General features: G+C 37.2%; 2 protein-coding genes across 3 annotated transcripts in view; one reads left to right on the forward strand and one right to left on the reverse strand.

Annotated features, from left to right (window-relative positions):
• Window positions 1–3,155: 3,155 nt before the first annotated feature.
• On the reverse strand, window positions 3,156–18,284 carry LACC1 (laccase domain containing 1). Its single transcript, XM_059995493.1, has 7 exons — window positions 17,826–18,284; window positions 16,050–16,654; window positions 15,268–15,446; window positions 13,932–14,097; window positions 10,713–10,938; window positions 9,387–9,547; window positions 3,156–8,356 (listed from the first exon to the last, which is right to left on the reverse strand). The coding sequence occupies exons 2-6, from the start codon at window positions 16,597–16,599 to the stop codon at window positions 9,388–9,390; spliced, it is 1,281 nt and encodes a 426-aa protein (XP_059851476.1). The 5' UTR covers window positions 16,600–16,654; window positions 17,826–18,284; the 3' UTR covers window positions 3,156–8,356; window position 9,387.
• Window positions 18,285–18,442: 158 nt separating this feature from the next.
• CCDC122 (coiled-coil domain containing 122) overlaps window positions 18,443–24,265 on the forward strand; it is a 33,656-nt gene continuing 27,833 nt past the window's right edge. The window contains exon 1 of one of the 2 annotated variants that reach the window (XM_059995496.1): window positions 18,443–18,579. The gene's annotated coding sequence lies outside the window, so the exon portion shown is untranslated. Of the gene's footprint in view, window positions 18,580–21,282; window positions 21,315–24,265 lie in introns of those variants that run through there. The other variant, XM_059995494.1, reaches the window with a different exon arrangement.

Here is a 24,265-nt window from a genome sequence, read left to right on the forward strand (position 1 = left end):
GTACCAAACTAACGTAAGATGTTAGTAATAGGGAAAAGTGGGGTTTTTACAATTTTACAATGCTAAAACTATGCTAAAATAAAGATTGTCTTTAAAAAAAGAAAGCACGAGCCAAACCTCCCATCACACTCAGCACCATGTGGAGATTCAAGGAAACGTCAAAATATTATTAAGTACCTTTTGGAAAATTAGACAGCCAAGGATATGTGAAAGAAAAAGGTGGTTTTCAATCCAGGAAAGAGAAAGATAAAATATGGTTTAGGCACAGTTAGATATAATTTTTTCTTTTGAAAAAAGTATAGTTCATTAAAATACATAGAAAAAATAGAAAATATAGAAAAATACAGAAAAGCAGAAAGGGGAAACAAAAGTTTTCATAATCTCACCATCTAATGCAACTACTATTACTACTATTTTATTTTCAATTTTTAAAAAATATATAAAGTTTTGTGGGTTTTCTCATGTTGTAATCACACTTAATATACAATTTAATTTGGAAGTTTTTCCCCCTCTTAACTTGAAGATAAATCTTACACAGAGCTAGTTAATTAGTATTATTCTGCATTTTGGACAATTAAGTCAAGTGAAAGGGAACTACAGGACTTCCCAAGACTCAATGAATCTCCTGAATCTGCTCTCCTTATCTAGGATGTAGTACAGAACCAGAGAGCATGTATACTATGTTATATAGGAGCTTAATGATGTGTCTCTTGATTTCACTGTGAAGGAGATGTGGTATTTAAGAAACAAAATGGAAAAGGGGAAAAATTCACTGTCAGGCAAGAGCCACAGAAATGAGAGGTGGGGAACTAAGAGTGTTGGGGTCAGAAAATAGTTTAGGGGAAAATAGAAGGGGCATGTGTGTGTTTAAGGAATAATTATAAAATGGCATGGATTGAGAAGAGCACAAGAGATCATCTGTTTTGCAAATGTGTGGCCTGTGAACATATTGGGAGAAGAATGTGGTTAAGAGTAAATGGTAGGAAGTATTAACATTATTAAATTCTCTGTAGGTAGGAGCTTGAATTCAGGCAATATTGTTTCTTAAGATTTGATACAATGACAATTTTCCAAATAAAAGTTTGATGTCTTAATTTCAGTTAGACTGAGGAACTAGAAACAGTAAACATTCTCGAGTACACATTGCCACCCAGTGGATGAATGTACATGATGCACAAATCATATGCAAAGGAAAAGACAAAGGAAGACTGTGAGAGGTTATCACCATGATGCTAGTGTTAAAACTTTACGTTCAGTGATATCATATGTGATCCAAACCTGAATCACACCACTCATTCAGAAAGCCAGACTAGATTTTAATACACATTTTCCAAAGTATTCTGGTAAATATTATGAAAGGCTTTCAGCAATGAAAGAAAAATATTGAGTGTGCTTACACCACATTAGATACTAAAGTTTCATTAACGCTAATAAAACTTATGTTCATGAATTTCCAATAGGACAAGTCAGAGATACTTAACTCGTCATATGGCAGAAAGAGGGCTGTCAAGGCAGAGATTCGAGATTCCAGTCTTAACTCCCCAGGGTGCTAAAAGCTTTGACGTGAAATCGGAGATGAATTACATCTTTGGCATAATAATTTTGAGTCTCCCTTCATCTGAAGGCAAATAAAAAATATGAGATTAGGGATACACAGAGACAATGGGTGAAGTTGGGTCATTTAAATACATATTGAGGCCATGTTTATATAGGGATTTCCTAGTGGTTCAACTTGGAGGGTCATAGCAATATTCTCTTGGAGTAACTCAGTAAGAATCTTCTGGTATTCTACAGACAAGTCTAAATTTATATACTGTCTTTCCTAAAAAGAAAAATAAAATTTATGCAACTGGCATGACATTGAATGTCTAAGGAAAACTAGTCTGGGGCTTTGGTTTTTGCTATGTTTATGCAGTATCCTAAATAGAGGTTTATCCATTCACTTTTGAACACCTCTCAGTAGGGAACCCACGAACTAATGTGCTTCTCCTTTGTTGGATCTGGGATTTATCAATCTAATCCTACTTATGGGCTAATAAATTAGTCTATCACCAGTATTGGCAGAAGATGTGAGATGACTGAGTTAGAGACAAAAGATTTCATTATTCATAGTTAACAAGTAGGATAAACATCTTATCTAAGTTAGTTCCCTTCCCTCCAAGTCCCATGGGGGCACCAAAGAGGGGCTCAGGTGTATTGTATGCACACAGTAGGTTTTTGTCCTAGGTTAAGAACACTGAGCTTGGGGAATTCACTTTTATAATAAGTGGTAAGCAAGTCTGCCTTTTCTCCAAAATGGTATCTTAACCTATCCCTCAAGATTGCTTGCTGTAAACACAACCCTGATAAATGTCCTGGAAAAAAAAGAGCAAACAGGGCCTTGCTGGAGTACTTAAGGCCCATGGCAGATAGTCTTTCTCAACATTCATACTAATCCAAAATCAGTCTTCCTATAATTTCCACTAATTTGTTCTATTTTTTTCTATTCCGTCAGCATTCTGTACTTCAAATATCTATGGTGTGTTGTTTAAATTCCACTGAGACTTCTTTTCTCCAAGCTAATCATTTCTAGTCCCTTTGACCCATCCCTCCCATAATCTGGCTTTGGGCCCCCTCACCATTAGTATTGCTTTTCTCTGACCTTGTTTAAGGGGTACTTCCCAAAATGTACTACAATACCCCAAGTATGGTCTAATCAATTTAGAACAGAATAGAAACATTGCTTTGCTCATCCTAGAAGTATATTTCTATATGGCAACCTGGGATCCCATGAGGTTTTTTTGGCAGTCCCATTAATTCTCATTGAAAAACACTAACTTTTACCATAAACTGCTATTAAGCCATACACTTTTATTCTATTCTATTCTTATGCCAGAGGGTGGAAGTTCCATGTAGTTTTTCATTAAAGGAATCATCATACCAACCAGATTCCACTTAATATAATAGAAAATGTAAAAGTAAGCTTATTATTTTAGGATAGTTATTTAGCAGAAAAGTGTGGCTCCTTATTGTTTCCTATTTTGTGAATTATAGACCTCCTGTGTTAATATAAATGGCATATAATCCTCATATTCTTCATTCAAACAAGAATCCAACAGTCAGATATGTTTGCTTTCTCCTCTCCACTCCCCACACCATGCATATAAAAGAATGAGTTGACAATGTTCATCTTCTGCTTTAATAAAGAAAATTGAAATGTGTACATACTTTTTCTAAACAAAAATTGTTACTTTAAATATTACTAGCAGTGCAAGAAGTTTAAATTTTTAAAAATTATGGCTAAATTTCAAACATTCACGAAAGTAGAGAAAACAGTACAATGAACCCCCAGATAACCATCGCTCGGGTTTAACAGTTCAAGATTTTGCCATGTTTGCATCATATCCTTATTACTATCATTATTATTGAAACATTTGGTAGCAACTGGCATGTAACACATCAGTTTACTCCTACACAGTTCAATACAGATCAACATAGATATTTTTTACAGAACTTCAATATCATTAACCTCTAGAAAAACTAATGATAATTCCTGGCATCATTTAATACCTAGATCATATTCAAATTTTTCCCAATTGTCTCAAAAATATGTTCTATAGTTTATTTCTTCTCATTGGAATCCAAACTAGGCCCACTCATTTCATGGGACTGTTAGGTCTAATAAATTTATTTTAATCCAGAATAGTCCCCCTCCTATCTTTTCTTTGGTAAAATGATATAGCCACTTTTATTTAAAAAAAATTTTATTGAAGTATAATTGACATATTGGTTTCAGCTGTATCTCCCACCCTTTTTAAAATTCTTGACCAGTTTCAAAAAGTGGATCACTTTTTTACCACCCCAAATTTGTGGTACCCTTTAACTTAATCCTCCTTCCCCCATATTTCTTACACATTGATAATTAGCTCTAGAGCTTGATTAGATTCAGGCTAAAACAAGTACTTAAGGAAAGTGAAATAATAGGGAAGCACTGGTAAGATATAAACTGTAGGAATGTATGATGCAAAAATAAATAAGAAGAAAATAAAGGAAAATAAAAATTCAAAACTCAATTGTCACCACGAACAGGTCTATTTTCTACAGATGTTTCTCATGGAATGAGAGTACCCTTTTTGTTGTTGTTAGAAAGGAATGTGGTATTTTGAGCTACTGAATCCGCTAGAAATTTTAATTGTTTAATAAGATACAGTAACTGGACACCCCAGTCTTTTGAGAACTACATAAAAGAAAAAGCCTGCTCCAGATACAGAAAGGACATAGCTCACCTCAGGCAATTGGCACAGACATAGGGAGAGTGATGTAACCATTTCTTTCTCTACGAAGAAAATGTGTCTACGGAGAGTATGAGAAGTTTGTCTCCACACAACTGACATGTGATCATTGTGAGTCCAAACCAAATGCATTAATCCGGAAAAAGCAGTACTGGCAGATTTCTTTTTCCTTCATTAAGCAATGACCTCACATGGAACAATGCATTACTTACAGCAGTTGCCTCATCTTTGAAATCACAAGTAAAGTTTAAAAACACTGCCTACAATGGAAATGGACGTGCTCTAGACCAGAGCTCCCATAAACACATACAGTGAGCATAAGGACCATGCTTCCATTCTTTACTGCCCGATATACAAAATTTTTATAGAGGGAAATCTATGATTCCACTGCATCCAATGTATTTTGTGTGACTTTACAGTAGCTGGGGCAAAGAGGCTATGCACCATACATGGCACATACTTCTTATTTACCATTTAGCACACACACAGATCCATGTCTAAGATTGGTGGCACGAAGAGTTCACATAAAAGGATGGATACATCGGAAGTATAACTTTAGGACAACTGAGTGAAAACAAAGATCAAATCCTACTTTGAGATATAAAATGAGTTCATATGTCACTGTCCTCTTATTTCCAGCTTCTGAATCCATGGGTATCATGTATGTTTTTGTCATGTGACACAGAATAAGCTTCTTTGAATCCCTCCCACCCCCCAATCTATTTACAGAAGAGCAGTTACTGGAGATTCTGTAGAAGTGAGACCCAGGTAGGTGAGGATTCCTAAATGTTTTTACCTACTTGAACTATAGTAAGTTGCATCTAAAGTAAGAGCTATATATGTGTTTTGTACAAATATATAGAGATTAAGATTGGTTCAACTTTATACCAAGAAACAGAGCAGAGCTACTTGTAGAAATACTACCTCCTAGTGGAAAGACCATTTTTTCCTTTGCTTTATAAAGCAATGGAGTATAGCATATTTAATCACTATGCTACTCTTAAGAATTTAAAATTACAATTAGATAAATTTTAGTTCGCTAATTAGCACCTCTAAAAAATCATGTCATGAACTCTGATTTACAAACTTAATTTATCATCTTACTAAAATGATAACTTATATTTTCTATGTGCAGTTAGTAGTAGTGCTTAGATTGAAAACAGAACAAAACTTATTAAAAGTCATCATTGTAGTTACACCCTGAAAGTCCCAGAAACCTATATACAAATGCTTAAAAATGAGAGAGATCTTGTAGAGGCAATAAGATATGACTATTTAACAACCAACATTCTGTTTTTGAGTTACTGAATAAATACTTTTCACTCAGTAAAACAGCAAGAGACAACTTTTCATTCTATGCTTTGACACAGATAATGCAAAATCATAGATAATCAAACATAATTTTTATTTGGTTTTGGAGTATTTTGATACATAAAGTAAAACATGGCTGCCCAATACTCTGCATTCAACAAAATAATATACAGTGAAGAACTGGAAAATTATCCATCTTTCTCAATGGAATTATTTCTTAATCTTATTGTTATCATGAAACAAGAGTATTTTACATGAGTTTGATTGCATGAGTTTGTCCTGTGATTTGTATTTAATGCCTTCCCTAAATTGGAAGAAATGAGGTATTATATATAAGTTTCACACTGAGCTATGAGTTACATAAAAGAATTAAACAACCTTACAACACATATCACAGTATTAAAATTGTTGCTTTATTGAATGTCACTTTCACTGGATATTAAATACCTTGAGGGCCATAACTATAATTTTTAACCTACCCTAGCACCTCAACAAAATTTTGACTGAGTGGATGAATACATGATATTAACAAAAAGTTGCAAAAATTTAATTTAGATAGCTCTGATTAACTGTAAAATCTGAAATGATATTTGGAGTCACAAGATGTGGGTTCAAATCTTACTTTATCACAAATTATGTGATTTTAGCCTCTACCTGAACGAGGCTCAGTTTTCTCATCTGAATAAAAGGAATAGCACCTGACATGTACTTCAGGGTACCTGTAAAGGTAAAATGAGGTAATGGACTTGAAAGTCCTTTATAAGTACCAAACAAATGTAATTTTCTGCATATTCAGGTAAGAAATATATGTATGAAATAAGAAATCTTTTTAAGGTACAATGTGACAATTCACATTAAAAGTATATACCATACATACCATTTTTCCCAAGTGAAAACAGCCTAACTCCTCTCTTCAGCCTACAAATACACTTAAGACTACTCATCCCCCCTACACACACACACACACACACACACACACACACACAAAACATGCTTCAAAATACAGCCCTCGGTACTTTATTTTCTCCAATAAATACTAGCGAAGAAGGGTTGACACTGGTGCATCCTCGTCCTCAAAGAACTGAAATCTGACTCCTCCACCATGACCTATAGAACAGCTTCAACATGGTTAATCCATTGGTTTCTTCTCATTTTCTCTCTGAAGATTTTTTTTTTTTTTAACTTACACCAAGGATCAAATCTGGGCCTCCATAGTGAAAGCACCAAATCCTAACCACTAGGCCACCAGGGAACTCCCTGAAGATTTCTTTTCCTCTCATATCGATGCTGGCTTCTTTCTCCAAAATGACTATACATTTTTTTCTTCTAGGATCAATCTTTTTGACTGGTTCAGCTTCTGGCTCTCCAAATGCAAGTGTTGCATGAGGTTTCATCCTTGGACCTCCCTTCTTCTCACTCTATGTTTCTACGGAGATGATCCAGCCTATTCCAGCAGACTCGGGCATTGCCTCTGCATAGCCAACTCCCAAATTGCTGTCTTTTTCGCAACTCCCTCCCAGGTTCCTGGTCTCTATTTCTAATTGTTGACCACATAATTTCCATCTGGATGTACTTCAGTCTGTGTGTCAATCTCATTATCCCTCCCCCTTGCCCCAAACCTCCTCCCCATCTTTGCTGCCACTCTAGGTAGTCAGCCAAGCAGAGACTGTGGAGGCATCAGGGACTTCTCCACTCTTCCTCATCTCTTACCTCCATGATCTAGGAACAGGATCTGCAGATTCCATCTCTGAAATGTCTCGCTAATTCATCTACTCTTGCCTCTGTTTTAATTTCCACTGCATTCAGGTTTCATTATTTCTTTTTAAAAGTATCGTGACTGCCTCTTAACTAATCTCTCTGCTTTAGTCTCTCACAAGTTAAATCCATCCTGTTAAATATAATGCCAAGGACATAAAAACACTCTCCTACTTTCTATGCCTACTCTTTGCCTGGAAAATAAACTCCAAACTCTCTGACACAGTATTCAAGACCTGAACTAATCTGTTTCTAACCTGTTTTTCCAGTAACTCCTGCCCACACCTTTCTCTTTGCAGAACATGTTATACATGTACAGCTTCATGCCCTAGTTTATGGTATTCCCTCTACCTGTTATGGCTGTTCTTTATTTGTCAAAAGCCTATACATCATCTTTCGGGTGCATGTGGTAAGTCATGTTCTCTGTAATACCTTCTCTATTCTGCCTTTCACATAGAATTAATCCTCCCTTCTCCTGTACTCTTTGGCTATCAAAATTAAAGTGTTAGAAGTGTTTATCTCTTCCACTGCATTAGACTCAAAGGGAAAAAGTATTACTCATCTTGATTTCACCTATGATTCACACAACACTTGACAAAGAGACGCTACCCAATAAATACTAAACTGAATAGACCTATTCCTGATTTACATAACAAATACAGACTACAAACTTTAAGAATAATCCTTATCTGTGTAACATATAAACTATTGGGTTGGCCAAAAAGTTCATTTGGGTTTAAGTAAAAATAAAAGACACATTTTTCATTTTCACCAAGAACATTATTGAACAACGTATTCATTAACTGAGCAAACCTTTTGGCCAACCCAATACATCATATTAATTTTGTGTCAGTTATTGTTAGAATCAATGAAATCATTTGGCTTTGGATAATAATGAAAATATATCTGAAAGATGAATTATTCATTATAATCCTTTTGGTTTTAAGTATATCAAACAGCTAAATTTCTCTTACAGTTGGTTTGGAAGGAAATAGTTATGCAAAAATCCAGTCAAGTATCTGTAAAAATACATAGAAATCAAATATGAGGAGGCCATTAGTAGTGCTATTAAAATATCAATGTAAGAATCACTAAATCTATCAAAGCCTTTTGTATATTAAAGAGTTAAAGACATTGTAAAGCCTAAAAACAATATTAATTCAATTAAAAGTAATCTTAAAGAAAATCAGGTATATGCTAAAGGGTCAGTGCCAAATCACTGTCACAAAACATTTTTTGTATAACTAAAAAAAAAGTCCATCTCTAAGAAATACTAATTTAATGAAATTACGCTAAATCTTGCTCTATGATTGTAGTTCAAGTGTCAGCAAACTATACCCTGTGGACCAAATCTTTATTTTGTAAACAAAGTTTTACTGAAGCTGGACATACTCATTCATTCCTGCTCCTGTCTGCTTTTGCTCTACAAAAGCAGAGTTGAATAGCTGAGCAGAGACTACATGTTGCACAAAGCCTAAACTATGTACTATCTAGCCCTTTAAAGAAAACTGACCAACTCCTACTATAGATAATCAGCTGGAAATTTGGTTGTAAAACCAGGCTGGTCTGTGTATGTATTATCATTATAGAATTTCGAATTTTTATGTAAAGATTTCTTCTCAAAAATTAAAAGAATTTAAAAAAGAAAGATATAAAGATGTTATGGTAGAAAATATACGGACGTCAAAAAAATATATACAGATGTCAAAAAAAGAAAATATACAGATGTCAAGTACATAGGAGAGTTAAATGGCATATATAACATGATTTTTTAATGAAAAAATTATTTTATTTTTATACTTTTATATATACTTATAATATATTCTTCATTAACTAGGAAAAGAAGTAGCTGCTCTTTATATTAGAGTATGTCACAGAAAATTAACTGTTCTACTACTATTGCTTCACTAAAAAGTAGAGAATTAATTCTTCCTATAGGAATAAATAAGTAAAGTTAAATATAATTAATTATTTTTTAAAATGAGGGGAGGGAAAGGTGGAAAGAGGGAGGAGAAGGGAGAGGGAGCAGGGAGAGAAAAGCTACTATACCTCATTCTCTAATTGATATGAAGCCAATCTGTGTACCAAAGTTAAGGCCATCTCGGACATGGGAGAAAAACTTGTCAGGATGACAGGAGGTACAAAGGTTGAGATCTTGGTTCTGGTCCTGAATATTCTGTGGTAGAATTCCTCCCTGTTCTAGAAGAATCCTTAGGATAAAGATTTTTCAAAAGACAGAAAGTTTACTTTACCAACAGCCAAAGCAATATGGAAAAAGTATGGATATTGGTGTAAAAGAATTCTGGGAAAGATCTGCTTGGAACAATGCAAATTGTTATTCAGTTACAGAACAAGGACAAGTCAGGAAATGGTAGATTTCACCACCATTAATCATCTAAGTTCATATGTGAACTGTATAATCTCCATATTGTCCTGCAGACATGATCTGGGTATAGGATTCTATAAGCAAAATCAAGTAATTATTTAAGAAGAAACTTTTATAAGCAAAATCAAGTACTAATTTAAGAAGAATCTTGAAGACAAGATTCAATTGATTCAGACAGAGCGTGCTTTGTAGTCATCTGGCTCTCCCGCCTCCTTTCCTTCTATTAACCAGATTTTTCACAGAAAATTTGCTTCTCCTTAAACACTTCATGGTATGAAATATGACTATAAATTAGTGACACTTATTTCACAGGTCACATTTAAGAATCAATTTCAATCCTTTCTACTTATGTACTAAATGAGGCAGAATCTGGGTAAGGTTTTGCTGACTGGAAAAGAAACACGATTCAAATCAGACATCAATTTTCCTTTGTAGAAATGACAATTTTCCTTTGTAGAAATTTTTATTATCTATTAATAGCAAAATTTCATAAATTCAAAAATGCAAGGGACCATAAAAAACTTGAAAGTATCTATGTGTTTATATTATCTAGTATTTTTGTTGAAAAACATATTCCTCCAGTTAATTAGAGAATAAGAATAATTTTAAAATATCAGTTTCCTGATAGTTTATTATATTTAGGAGAATTTAGCTGAGGAATGTCTGTGACGTGCCATTCTTTTCTATAAAAAGTGCCAACTTTTCTATATGAAGTTTAAGTAGATCTCTTAAAATTAAATGCCAGCTGTTTCTTCCTTCACTTTTAAATCAATAAGAGATACCAGATCAAAAGACTGCTGTTATTCAAACTTCAATGAGAAAAGATTTCATATTTAAAATTAGTTTTTGTGTAAGTGTATATGTCAGCTACTTAAATATCTGCCACCTGAATTTTTCTTGGAGTTACTAATTATTTTCTAAAATTATCTTCATTTTAGAAGCAATAAGCAATAATCAAACTTGCAGTTCTGGACTGAAATCAAGCATACCTCGTGGCTTTACGGATGTCAACATAGGGATTTGGTGAGCCAAAGAGCCGTACACATCCGGGATCAAGATTATGAAATGCCTTTGCTGATTCCCTTGGAAGAGTAAAACAGCAAGGTCCTACTGAAGGCCCCAGTACGACAATAATGTCTTCCAAACTACAGCCGTATTCTGCTATCATAGCATTCACTGTAGCCATAGCAACACCTAACAAAGTACCTCTCCAACCTAGTAAATAAGAAGAAAAAGAGATAAGCAAAGTTAAAACATAAGAAAATTTCATCATAATTTATATCTAAGTTAAAAATGAACAGAGTCAGTTTATGTATTTTCGAAGTCCAGAAATAGTAAATGAATCACAAAATTAATTAATTAAGCCAAATAATCAACTAATTAATTAAAATACTGGGTTTAAATGAGGTATATTATACAAAGCACCTGACACAGAAGAGACATTTAATGGGAGGTCCCTTCCACTTCCTTTTTAAAATGTTCTATACTTTCAGTTTCCACTGGAATTATATCTTCTTAGTCTTCTCTCCTTCACTTTTTATGCACATTTTAAAAAATCGTGGGAAAAACACATAACATAAAATTTACCATTTTAACTGTTTACAAGTGTACTCTTCAGTAACGTAAAGTCTATTCACATTGTTGTGCAACCAATCTCCAGAACTTTCTCATTTTGCAAACTAAAACTCTATGTCCATTAAACAAGAACTTGGCCTTTCCACCTTCCCCAGTCTCTGGCAACCACCCGTCTTCTTTCTGTTCCTATGAATTTGACTACGCTAGGTACCTCCTATAAGTGGAATCATATAGTATTTGTCTTTTTGTGACTGGCTTATTTCACTTAGCATAATATCCTCAAGATTCATTCAATGTTGTAGCATGGGTCAGGATTTCCTTCCTTTTTAAGGCTGGATAATATTCCATTGTATGAATTTTGCTTATCCATTCAATCATGGATAGACACTTGGGTTACTTTCACCTCTTAGCTACTATGAATAATTCTGCTATGAGGATGGGTGTGCAAATATCCTGCCAACATCCTGCTTTCAATTCTTTTGGATATATATTCAGAAGTGGAATTGCTGGGTAATATGATAATTCTATTTAAAAATTTTTGAGGAACCATCATACTGTTTTCTATAGGAGCTGCACCATTTTATACTCCCACCAATAGTGCATTATGGTTTCCATTTCTCTTCACCAACACTTTTTTTTATAATATTAGCCATCCTAATGGGTGTGAGGTGATATCCTGTGGTTCTGATTTGCTTTTCCCAAATTATTAGTGATGTTGGGCATCTTTTCACATGCTTGTTGGACATTTGCATATCATCTTTGGAGAATGTTCTATTGAAGTCCTTTACCCATTTTTCAATCAAGTTGGTTTTTGTTGTTGTTGTTGAACTGTAGGTGTTCTTTATATATTCTGAATATTAACTCCTTAGTAGATATATGAATTGCAAATATTTACTCTCAATCGGTTGGGTTGACTTTTCACTTTGTTTACTGTGTCCTTTGATGCACAGAAGTTTTTACTTTTGACAAAATTCAATTTATCTATTTTTACTTCTGTTGCTTGTGCTTTTGGCATCATATCTAAGAAACCATTGCTTAATCCAAGATCACAAGGATTTACGATTACACTTTCTTCTATGAGTTTTAGCTCTTACATTTAGATCTTTGATCCATTTTGAGTTAATTTTTATATATGACATAAGATAAGGGTCTAACATTATTTTTTTGCATATGACTATCCAGTTTTCCCAGTACCATTTGTTAAAGAAACTGTCCTTTCCCCATTGTATAGTCTAGGTACCTTGTGAAAAATCATTTGACCGTATATGCAAGGGTTTATTGCTGGGATGTCTATTCTATTCCATTGCTCTATACGTCTGTCTTTATACCAGCACCATACATACTGTTCTTTTTTTCTTTGCAGTACGCGGGCCTCTCACTGCTGCGGCCTCTCCCGTTGTGGAGCACAGGCTCCGGACGCGCAGGCTCAGCAGCCATGGCTCACGGGTCCAGCCGCTCCGCGGCATGTGGGATCCTCCCGGACCAGGGCACGAACCCGTGTCCCCTGCATCGGCAGGTGGACTCTCAACCACTGCGCCACCAGGGAAGCCCATACATACTGTTTTGATTACTGTAGCTTTATAACAAGTTTTGAAATCGAGATGTGTGAGACATCTAACTTTGTTCCTTTTCAAGACTGTTTCTTTTATCTTTGATACTTTTGAATTTAATGTTTCAAAACCCAGGAAGTAGCAAATAATATTCCCGTTTTATATCCAGGAACTAAAACTCAAATTTTAAGTAACTTTTGACAATGTCACTGACTTCTAGTCATTCATTACTTTAGCTAGATCAAAAGAAAAATGCACCACTTTCTTATTTATCTATAGTCTAAAATGCAAAGTAATCGTTGATTTACAAGCAGAAGAAAATCTAAAAGATCATTCTTCATTTTACATAGACTCATAACCACTGGATAGTCTAAACAGTATTTTTTAAAAAAAATCACCAGAAAACAAAATTCCATTAACACAACACAGAACCTAAAAATTCTTTGTTCTTATCTTCAAAGAATAGCTAAAGCCACTAGACTACAGCGTATTAAACTAAATGCGGTTTTCCAAACATATCTTGCTTTTTCTTACCTCCACACCTTTACACATGCTGCTGCATTTTCATAAACACCTTCTGCAACCCAACATGTCTCAACTTCCTATTCCCTATTACCTGGACTTCAAGGGTTCTCAACTAGAGGCAGTACAACTCCCTGGGAGTGTTTTGAAAAGTATGGAGGCTTTTTTTTTCTTTTGGTTCTTACAACTCTGAGTGCTACTGGCATGAAGAATTTCAAAAAGCCAAGTAAACTTGGTCTGCTGTCAGTGTAAGACTATCTTGCCCCAAATGTTAATAGCACCCCTGCTGAGAAACACTGGCACCTAGCCAAATCCTATAAATCCCCCAGGAATCAGCCTAAGTACTGCTTTCTTTGGGAATTATACTCTGATTCATATAATTTAACTTAGGGACTCCTTTTATCTGCTCCTGTCCTAAGAGTCTGCTAGCTCTTCCCTATCTTTACACTTATCACCATGGGTAGTAATTAACTATTTGTAATATCCATCAGAAAGAAATTATAACTTTTCCCGTACCAAAAAAATTGGTAAAATCCTAGATGTTTAATTAAGTACACTTACCAGAGTGAGCAACCCCACATGCTTTTCTGACAGGATCGGCAAAAACTATCGGTATACAGTCAGCACCAAGAGCCGCTATTGTGACTCCTCTTTGATTTGTGGTGATTCCATCGTAAGATTCAGGCTCCTTCCTTCCCATAATCCAGACATCATTGGCATGATCAGTCTAATACCAAAGATGTGAGAAAAAAATGTTTTGAAGATAGAGTTTCTCATACCATAAGCTTTTCTTAAAGTACGCATCTTGTACAAAATTATATAACCAGTTTAAGGTTACAAGCATTCATTAAATATATCAGGTCCATATATGATAAAATAACAAACTTACGTATTTAACTTTATGATATGATAATCTCTGCATATTTTCCTCAAAGGAAAGCAGACTTTTACATTTAACATTTTAAAAAATTCAAAATAGTCCATCCATCATGAATACCTCCCACTAGAGATGGGTAAATCTCTGTACTCTGTACTGAAAGTACTTTGCAGTACTTTCCACAAAGTACTAATTTACTGAAATTTAAGAATTTAAGAAATTAAATTTCCAAATCAATGATCTTTTTACTTTTCCTGGAGTCAAGTAATGCTAGAATTCTGTAAGAAACAATTATCTCATCAGTTGTACCCTAGTGTTGATTAATAATGGCTTTTCTCTCCCACCAAGCAGGAACCTTCCTTCTAAATCAAAAAGGGCAGTGGTACTATACTCTGAGAATTCACTGTACTTTTAGATGTGAGGAGCTCCAGATGAAATATATATATATCATCATAGAATTGATCTTTAGGTTATGGTATACAGCTCTAAGAAAAATAATCACAAATACTATCCTAAATCTTAGATAGAACACTAGATGCAAAAGTTAAATAACTTATTTAAAGTCCACGTAGTCATTAGCAGAGTCAAGAATATACTTTAGGGACTTCCCCGGTGGTGCCGCGGTTAGGAATCCACCTGCCAATGCAGAAGACACCAGGGTTCGATCCCTGGTCCGGGAAGATCCCACACGCCACGGAGCAACTAAGTCCATGCGCCACAACTACTGAGCCTGTGTTCTAGAGCCTGCAAGCCACAACTACAGAGCCTGCGCACCACAACTACTGAGCCTGCGCACCACAACTATAGAAGCCTGCATGCCTACAGCCTGCGCTCCACAACAAGAGAAGCCACCACAATGAGAAGCCCACGCACCGCAAGGAAGAGTAGCCCTTGCTCGTCGCAACTAGAGAAAGCCCGCATGCAGCAACGAAGACCCAACACAGCAATAAACAAACAAATAAATAAATAAATAAATAAGAATATATTTTACATCTTCCAAAATAGGAAATAAAATTGTACCTTTATTCGGTAAAATTTCTTCACGTTAAATCCTGCTGCATTCCCCAGCCTACGCAGATTTTCTTGAACAACAGCCTTGGGATCTCTCCGTTTGGAACTACTGAAGAGGTTGAATGAGCTAAGAGTTGGTATGTAAGATATCCCACCTGTTCTTGTAGTAAATCCATGTATGAAAATATCTGTTGAAGATAAACAATGAAGATTAAAAACATGATATACAAAAGACTATAAGCATTACAAACCCAGTCTCTCATTAAGACTTTCCCTAATCACCTCATCCTGCATTAGTTTATCTGCCTTCTAATTTCTACAGTTCTTTATACCTCCACCTATTCTTACGACATAATGCTTTGAGTTTGTTTTACCTTTTCTGTGGGATTATTGCTCTTCAAAGGGTATCTTTTGTCCCATTTGTCTTTGTTATCCCAATAGCATATAGCTCACAGTAAACTTCATTCTTCTGTGAAAGCACCAATGAGTTAAGGTTTCAGAATTTCTGAGTAGGAAATGCTTACGGTCATAAATCTCATTTAAAAGGAAGGCTAGGGGATTTGTCTTAAAGCTGAATTCGCATAAAGAGAAATTATTTACTTAGGGTGGCTATCCCTTGACACCCCTGACACTACAAGGCAATGCATGACACTCCCATGTTGTAACTGATGCTAATGAACACATAAATTCACAACAGTCTACAAAAGAAAGAAGCAAAAAGAGATGAACAACCTGTAAAGAAAGACTGGCTTTTCACATCCAGTAAAATCAACAGATAGTGCTTAACGAACCTGGGATCAAAGGAGATGTGATAATGGTTAATTCTCCTTTCAGTGTTGGCAAACTTCTCAAATATGTTTCTATTTCATTCTGGATTGCCTCTAGTTCTTGAGCTGTGATTATGTTTATTTCAGTAGGCTGTTTCAAAAGACCTCCCCTCAAAGTCATCTGTAAATCTTCAAACTCAAAATTGTAAACATCAGTGAAGAGTTGACCAATAAAAGCCTTCATTAATGTCTTCCGGTGCACAGGCACAATTACCTTAATGCTGCTCAAATTTTTTTCATCAATTTTTTGTTTAATGGTATACAATGAGGCAGCCATGCTGGAATTGCTAACAGTCTCAAATTCTCTCAGGAAAGCAGATAATCCAATGCTTGTTTCTAATTCACAATCATCATGGTCACAGCTGATGTTACTGCAACACATTATGCAAAGGAACTTGGCCTTGGCACCATGGTGGTTTCGGACAGCACTCAATGTCATTAGTAATGTCTGATGACAGTTTTTCTGAGAGTTTAATTTCAAACCAAAGAGATCTATCAACACTGCTTCTGCCATCCTTCAACACTGTACAAAGTTCTTCAAAGAAGGTTTTTGTGCCCCCCAAAATCACCTGTAAAGAAAAATTAGCCTAAGTAAGAATACAAAGTTGTATCAATCTCCTTATAGTTACAACAGAAACTTGTGGATGGGTAAAAAGAATTGCACTGACTTAAAAATGTAACCAAAATAGTGAATCTAGACTCCTCCCAGAAAAGCTAGTGCACTATTTGTCAGAACCAGGACAATGAAAAGCAAAGCCATCTCTTAATTCATTTTGTGAAAGTACTTTACATCTTTCCAGCAGAACAACAGTTTTTGTTTTGTTTTGTTTTCAGGTAGCAATTTTTAAAAAATATCTTTATTGGAGTATAATTGCTTTACAATGGTGCAGGTAGCAAATTTTAAGCAGGGAATTACTTGTTGACTTAGACAAAGTCCTGTATTTTAATTACAGGGTGTCAACTTATTGATATATCATTAATCCGGATATCACTGGTTTGCTAATTTACATCCCTTCATATGAAATACCTGGGTCTCGAGTTCAATAGGTTAAAAGGAGCTGCACCTAAAAATTAAAAATTTTTAAATTCTTAATTGCTTTTTTTTTCCTTCAGAAAAATTGCATTTTGTTATTGTTGTTTTTCAGAAGCAGACTCACAGAGGACAAACTAGTGGTTACCAGCCGGGAGAGAGAAGGAGGGAGGGGCAAGATAGGGGTCAGAGATTAAGAGGTACAAACTACTATGTATAAAATAAATAAGCTACAAGGATATATTGTACAGCACAGAGAATATAGCCAATATTTGATAATAACTTTAAACGGCATAAAATCTATAAAAATATTGACTCACTATGTTGTACACCTGAAACTAATATTGTAAATCAACTGTACTTCAATTTTTTTTAAATGCGTTTTTAAGGAAATAAAAGCAGACTCCAGGATTCACGCAGGACTCAGGTATGGCAATTATCTCATAAGCAACGGCAATTTGGATCAGGTGTGCGGCCCACCTGCTCTCCTCTTCACTCTCCGCGCACAGATCTTCTCCCCCCCAGCCCCTGCCCTCCCCCACCCCAGGCTGCCGGTCTCTCTTTGGTGACCCCTTCGGTGACCCCCTGTGCCCCGGATGGTTTTCTCCTGCCGCCACTCCTAACCCCCTCGCTCTGGACCGTGAAAAGCCCCACGACGCCTCTGCCACCCGCCCGGTCCGCGCTCGGCCCTGTGGGGCGCCGATCCTCACCTGCCGGACTCCTCCCGCTCCTTCGAGATTTTCCGACGGCCGGACGCACACCCGAGGCCGTTCTCCTTCCTCGCCCGTCGCGCGTCGCCTTCCGCTGCACACTCGGTGGGCGGCGAGCTCTGAGGCGTCTGCCGCCCCCAGTCCTCCGCCTGAACGAGACCAGGAGGCCGCGAGCGTGTGCCCGGGCGCTGGGCGGGCGGCGCCCGTCCCGCCTCACCCGCCTGACCGCGGACTGACGGAGCCCCCGCCCGGCAGCCCCTTGACAGCCGCGGAGGCCGGGCCGGGGGGCTGGGTGCGGGGAAAAGGGAGCGACCCGGGGAGCGATCCTCGGGTCGAACGCGCCAGACCGCGGGGAACCGTCAGCAGTTCCGGGTCAGAAGGGCGCCAGCCCGCACCAGCCGCCCGGCGCCAGGAAGAGGAACGGGAACCGGAGCAGCCGACCGACCGAGTGACCGGAGCCAGGCGGGTCCGCGGGCCGGTGGCTGGGCGGGGTGGGCGGGGCGCGAGGGAGCGGGGCGGGCCTCCGGACTGGGCGCGCGGCCAAGCGGCTTCGGGTCGATGACCTCCTCCCCCTGCCCGGAAGCGATGAACCCCTTTCCCGGCGTCCGCGCTCCCAGTCGGGCCACAGCGAGTCGCCGGCCCGGCAGCGCGGTCGGGACACTCGGTTTCCTCCCCAGAACCCAGGTCTGAGAACCTCCTCGCGTTAGCGCTTGGCACTCTGTCCCATCCAAGTTCAAGTAACGTGCCTCCTGAGGTAGACTTTTTAAATTTTTTTAGCGGTTTTGCTTTAGTTGTTTCCAGAAACGAGTTGGCTGAACCCCTCCTTTGCCTTTTTGCTGATCCTGCCTAACTTGCTGACTAAACTTTACAGCTCCAGCACGTGTGTGGATAAACGGAGGTCCTAGGTGCCCTTTGAAAACTACGCGCCAGGAGTAGAAAATTAGAAGGCACTGACCCTTAGAGTTGTGATAAAGATGTAAATTAGCATCCTTTCTCTGCCGTGAAAGAGCATAACATTCATTTATTTAAAAATATTGAACAGCTCCTATGTATATGGAAGGCAGACACTCTGGCCAAGGGGAAATATCTCCAACCTTCAAAGAGTAGGAGAAAGGATGCTTCCTGTGGAACTGGTTATGACAGAAGGAGGGGGTCCCTTCTGACAGTCGCTCAGACGATAAGTGCTGAAGAACCTGTCCCTGAGAGAAAGAATCTCAGCCATCTGGGAGTTTAGAAGAGCACCTGAAGTGGGCAGGTGCTGCTATTCTATGGCATCACCAACCCAGAATAGGAACCCACTGTTCAGTGTCTGGCAGATGTTTCTGTCAAAAATTGTACTTTCATCATTTTTGCTGGACATTTATTAAGAGCACTGAGTGCTATGTGGTTCACCTGATGCACTCTGCTCTGAGCTTGCTTTATGTTAAATATTACTGTAAGCAAAATAGAGGTCTTTAGTTACAAAGCTGGGTGAAAACATTTATCTGTTTTTATAGACAATGGTGGGAATTCATTTTCTGTCATGCAACAGTAACAGTAAAAAAGGTAAAAAAGAAATATTTCAGAATAGGGAAGCTGTCAGGGAAGAGAAAGTTTGCTGTTATATTGTATTTATATACCATTTCCTTTCATCATCTGGTACTGGGCTGTGGCCTCATCTCCTAGCACTCTCTTACCTCATCCCCATTCCCCCCACTCCAGTGGCTCTCAATCCTGGCTACACCTCAGAACTACAAGTAGAACTTTAAAAAAATATAAATCCAGGGAGCTTCCCCCTCCCCCACCTCCAGATATACATTTGAATCAGAAACTCGGGGAGTCAAGTCTCACTCGGGGAGTCAAGTCTCGGCCTGTTTTGCTTTGCTTTTTGTTTTGTTTTAATCTCTACAGATGATTCAGATGCATAATTAGATTTGAAAAAACAACTTCCCTATTCCCAAGCCACTCAAACTAAAGGCTGTTCCTTGGAACACCGTATGATTTCATCCTTTGCATAAGCTATCCTTTCTGCTTAGAACACTCTTCTCTTTATATGCTTTTTTTAGCTGTTACTTGTTCAAGACCCTTCAAGCTCAAACATCACCTTGAATCCCCATCCCCTTGCTAAGCAGAATTAACTGCTTCTTTTAGCATTTTGTTTGTATGGGAGAAGCTCTCTCATAGATGCAACCTGTATCCATAACCAAGCAGTACATTGAAAAAGTCAATTAAACATTAAATTGTATACCTCATAAAGATGAACATGGTAGTATATAAATTATATCTAAATAAAACTGTTTCAAAGGAAAGTCAGTTAAACCAGAGAGTTATGAAAATATACCATAATACCTTAAACATTTTTTAACCTAAAACAACTATATGCTTGTTTGCCAATCTGTTGAGAAGGTCCAAGACCTTTTCTTTGCACATGGCCTCCTGATTAGAGTTCTGCATCATATCTCTTCCATAAACTACACTTCTCAACCATCAGCTAAGCATTCCCAAGATTCGGTTCCTTTAAGAGGAAAATAACCTAGAGGCACTTGTGAAGCTGAGTGCAGATTTCTTCTTTATAATCATTTATAGTTATCTCACACATTCAAACAACTCACCTTAATTGGGTCTTTCCAAAATATTAAACATAGCTTTTAAAGAAACAACAAACTTTATTTCCACACTATTTCATTGGTTTACATAATATTTAATTAAATTATGAAAGCACAGTGACAAGTACAACTGGCATAAACAGGTTCAGGAACAAACACAAGTGACATTGTCAGCTGTACAGTTCCACTGGTAGGAGCAGAAGTGGGCAGACTCACTGGAGACTAGCTTTGTAACCCTTTAGCATTCAGCATGCGCATTCAGCATGATGTGGGAATTAGCAGCTTATGATTTAAAAGGAAACAAAATGAGTCAATTGGTTAGAGGTTAAGTGTAGGTAGACTAAGAGAACACCTACTGTTCCTCTACATTTTCATTATTTGACTTTGCATCTATTTCCCCCATAGAGACTTAGAGCATTTTGGGGGCAGAGAGAGTGCCTGGCTGTTGAGGGGAACCTTTGGGAAAATCCCCAGGCATTCTTAATCACCATGTAAATCCTTATCATGAGAACAATTAGAATAAAACTGGGAACACTTGTCTTTAAACCATTCACACTAGGGTTTATGAGTCCTTCCAGAAAAGGACATGTAACATGCAAATTTCCTTGTTAAAAGATTATGTTAGTTTCCTAAGTTTTCCATAACAAATGACCACAAACTGGATGGCTTAAAACAACAAAAATGTGTTGTGTTATAGTTATGGAGGCAGAAGTCTTAAATCAAGGTGTGTCAGGACCGTGCTCCCTTCAAAGCTTTCCTTGCCTCTTCCAGCTTCTGTTGGCTCCACGTGTTCCTTGCGTTGGGATTTATGTATTCCAAAATTTATTCTTTTTGGATGACTCTGATGATGTAACTTCTCTTGAAAACATGTGGTTGAAAAGACTTGTCCTCTTTTTTACCTGAAGTATGTACTATTGATTCTTACTGATTTGTGCAGTTTGTTACATTTTCCCCATGATTCCTCTTTAATTTATTGTTGGAATTGAACCATCCAGAACTGATTCCATCATGCTTATGACAAATATAGACATAATTTTAAACTCTCAATTCCAGGAAAACTTTTCTCTCTTCCCCAGGTCAGTTTTCTTAGCTTCCCAAGTTAAACATCAGCTTCAGTTATTAAACTCCCCTTCCACTTGGAAAACAAAAACAAAAGCAATTTCGCACTTATGTGAAAATTAACTAAGTAATTTTTCTTTCCTTGTTTTCTAATCAAATGTATGTTCTAAAGGGGGTAGGAGGTAATTATAAACTTAACTACTTAAACTGCTTGGCAGGTCCACATAGCAGCTTTTTCCATTCAGGATGAAAAATGGTGCTTATGTGACATGGGCGCACATGGACAGTTGCCTCGTCTTGATTCTTTTAAGCCTGAAGCTCTCAAAACCCGAGGGGAGTTTGACAGCCTTGCTTTATTTTGCTCATTAACTTGAAGGGAGGTACCAGACGATGAGTTTCCAAAAACTCAAGCCATGGCCTTTTTAAAATCTCCTCCCAAGGGCCAATTACAGGCACTCACCTTGAATTCAGATGAGATGGTGCACAAAAATCATGCTCATCACAATGCTTTAGAACATACTAAATACCTAATAAATGTTAATTTGGATCCTAGTTGCTTCAAATTTCATCCTTCCTGCTTGGATGTATGACCTTTGGCGAATTTCCTTATTTCTCGAAGTCTTAGTCTCCTCATTTACAAAATACAGGTAAAAATCATGTCTAGCTTATAGGATTGCTCTGAAGGCTAAAACAGATAATCTATGTGAAAGTACTTATGGTAATTAGTAAATGTTGGCTATAGTTAATATAGAACATGGTGGTTTATAGTATTTCCATTGCATTGTTTTCTGTAAAGCTACTTTTTTAGTTGAGAGTGTTTTGCCTAAATGATTTTTTTTTTTTTGCGGTACGCGGGCCTCTCACTGCTGTGGCCTCTCCCGTTGCGGAGCACAGGCTTCGGACGCGCAGGCTCAGCGGCCATGGCTCACGGGCCCAGCCGCTCCGCGGCATGTGGGATCTTCCCGGGCCGGGGCACGAACCCGTGTCCCCTGCATCGGCAGGCGGACTCTCAACCACTGCACCACCAGGGAAACCCCTAAATGATTTTTTATAAGTAATATTTGGATATTTACTGTCAAATACTATAGGTATTATAAGGTGTGTTTTTTTTAAATCAGTCACTAAATTCATAATTATATTTCCCACAATGCTTTGTATATAATATGTACCAACATACGTGGTTTGAATGAAAGAATAATTAATACTGTCTAGTCTCTAAACTCTTGTTTTTATTGATTTATGCAATTGTAATGAATTATCAGTAGATGGCAGTAGTTTGTTTTTATTTTTTGTCCATTCTACAGTAGAGATCCAGAAAAAATGAAAATTTCCTCAATTTTAAACCAGATATCCTTTCATGAATAGCTGGTTTAAATAAATATCACCCAAGAGTTCTTCAATTTATGCTGCTTCAGAAATAGATATCAAGAAGTACCAGTTACTTTATTTTTTATTGTATAAATCTAATTTTCTTAATTTTTTTTTTGGTTTCTTCATCAAATACTTTAAAGAATACAAAAATGAGTAAGACTTCCTGGAGCTTATAGTCTAATAGGGAAATATAGTATAAAGTAATGTAAACAGTAGGAATAGAAATTGTTGAGTGGCAGGAATTTGCTAAATGCTTTATATTCATTATTTCACTTCATCCTCACAAAAATCTAATGAGGAAAGTACTATTATTGAAAGGAATCTGAGGTTCAGGTTGGAAAGAATTTACCTAATAAACTAGTAAGTGGCACAACCTAGCTTCAAGATTAGCCCTATCTTACCCTGAGACCTAGACTGTTATCTATCGTGGTATAATAGAGATATAGAAACAATTGTACTAAAAAGAGAGAGAGAGAGAGATCATATATACCCAGAAAGATCAAGAAAAACTTCTTAAAGAAGATGCATCTAAGGTGGAGTTGAAAGATTGGTTGCTATTTGATGTGATCAGAACAGTGTTTCAGAAGCATTATTCTATCAGTAGAACAGGGTCAACTGAAGTGGAGATAGACTATAGTTAGACACCTGTTATGTTCCAGGCACTGTTCTAGGTCTCTTCCCTCATGGAGCTTACATTAGTAAAAGGAAATAAAAAAGAAATATGATAAAAGTGATAAATGCTGTTAAGAAAAATGAGGCAGGGTAAGGAAATGGGGGATGAAGGTCAGGTTTTAGAGGGATTATCAGGGAAGCCTTCTTAGCTAAGATAGTATTTGGAAGAGGTAAGGAGTGGTTGGATTCCAATATAATTTAAAGGTGGAACCAGTGAGTTTTGCCAAAAGAATTGCATGCAGCATGTAAGAGAAAGAAAAGAGTCAAGATTCTGATTTGTCTATTGAGTAAAACAATTGGGGCAGCAGTCTTGGGCCACATACTTGGGGAATATCTAAAATGATTTCTCAAAGGGTCTATGGAACATCAACAATGAGCTCTCATTTATGATTATCTTGGGCAAGGCTGATTAAATTGCCTTGGGCTCTATATCCTTCTAGATACCTCCCTGACAGTATTCTAGAGTTTTGAGTGTGAATAAGAAAAATGAACTTATAATTTACTGGGATGGAGAAGACCATGAAGGAGCAGGTTTAGGGGTAGTGATGGAGTGGACAGAGACATAAAGAGTTCGGTTTGGAACATAGTAAGTTGAAATGCCTATAAAAAATTCAAGTGGAAATATCAGGTAGGAAATTGTGTATGAGTCTGGAGCTCAAGAGGGATGTCAGGTTAGGGATATGAATTTGGGAGTTGTGAGCCTATAAGGGGAGTTTAAAGCCATAGAACTGGATGACATTACCTGCAGAGTAA

Source organism: Delphinus delphis, chromosome 18 (assembly GCF_949987515.2).
Source record: "Delphinus delphis chromosome 18, mDelDel1.2, whole genome shotgun sequence".
Taxonomy (NCBI): domain Eukaryota; kingdom Metazoa; phylum Chordata; class Mammalia; order Artiodactyla; family Delphinidae; genus Delphinus; species Delphinus delphis.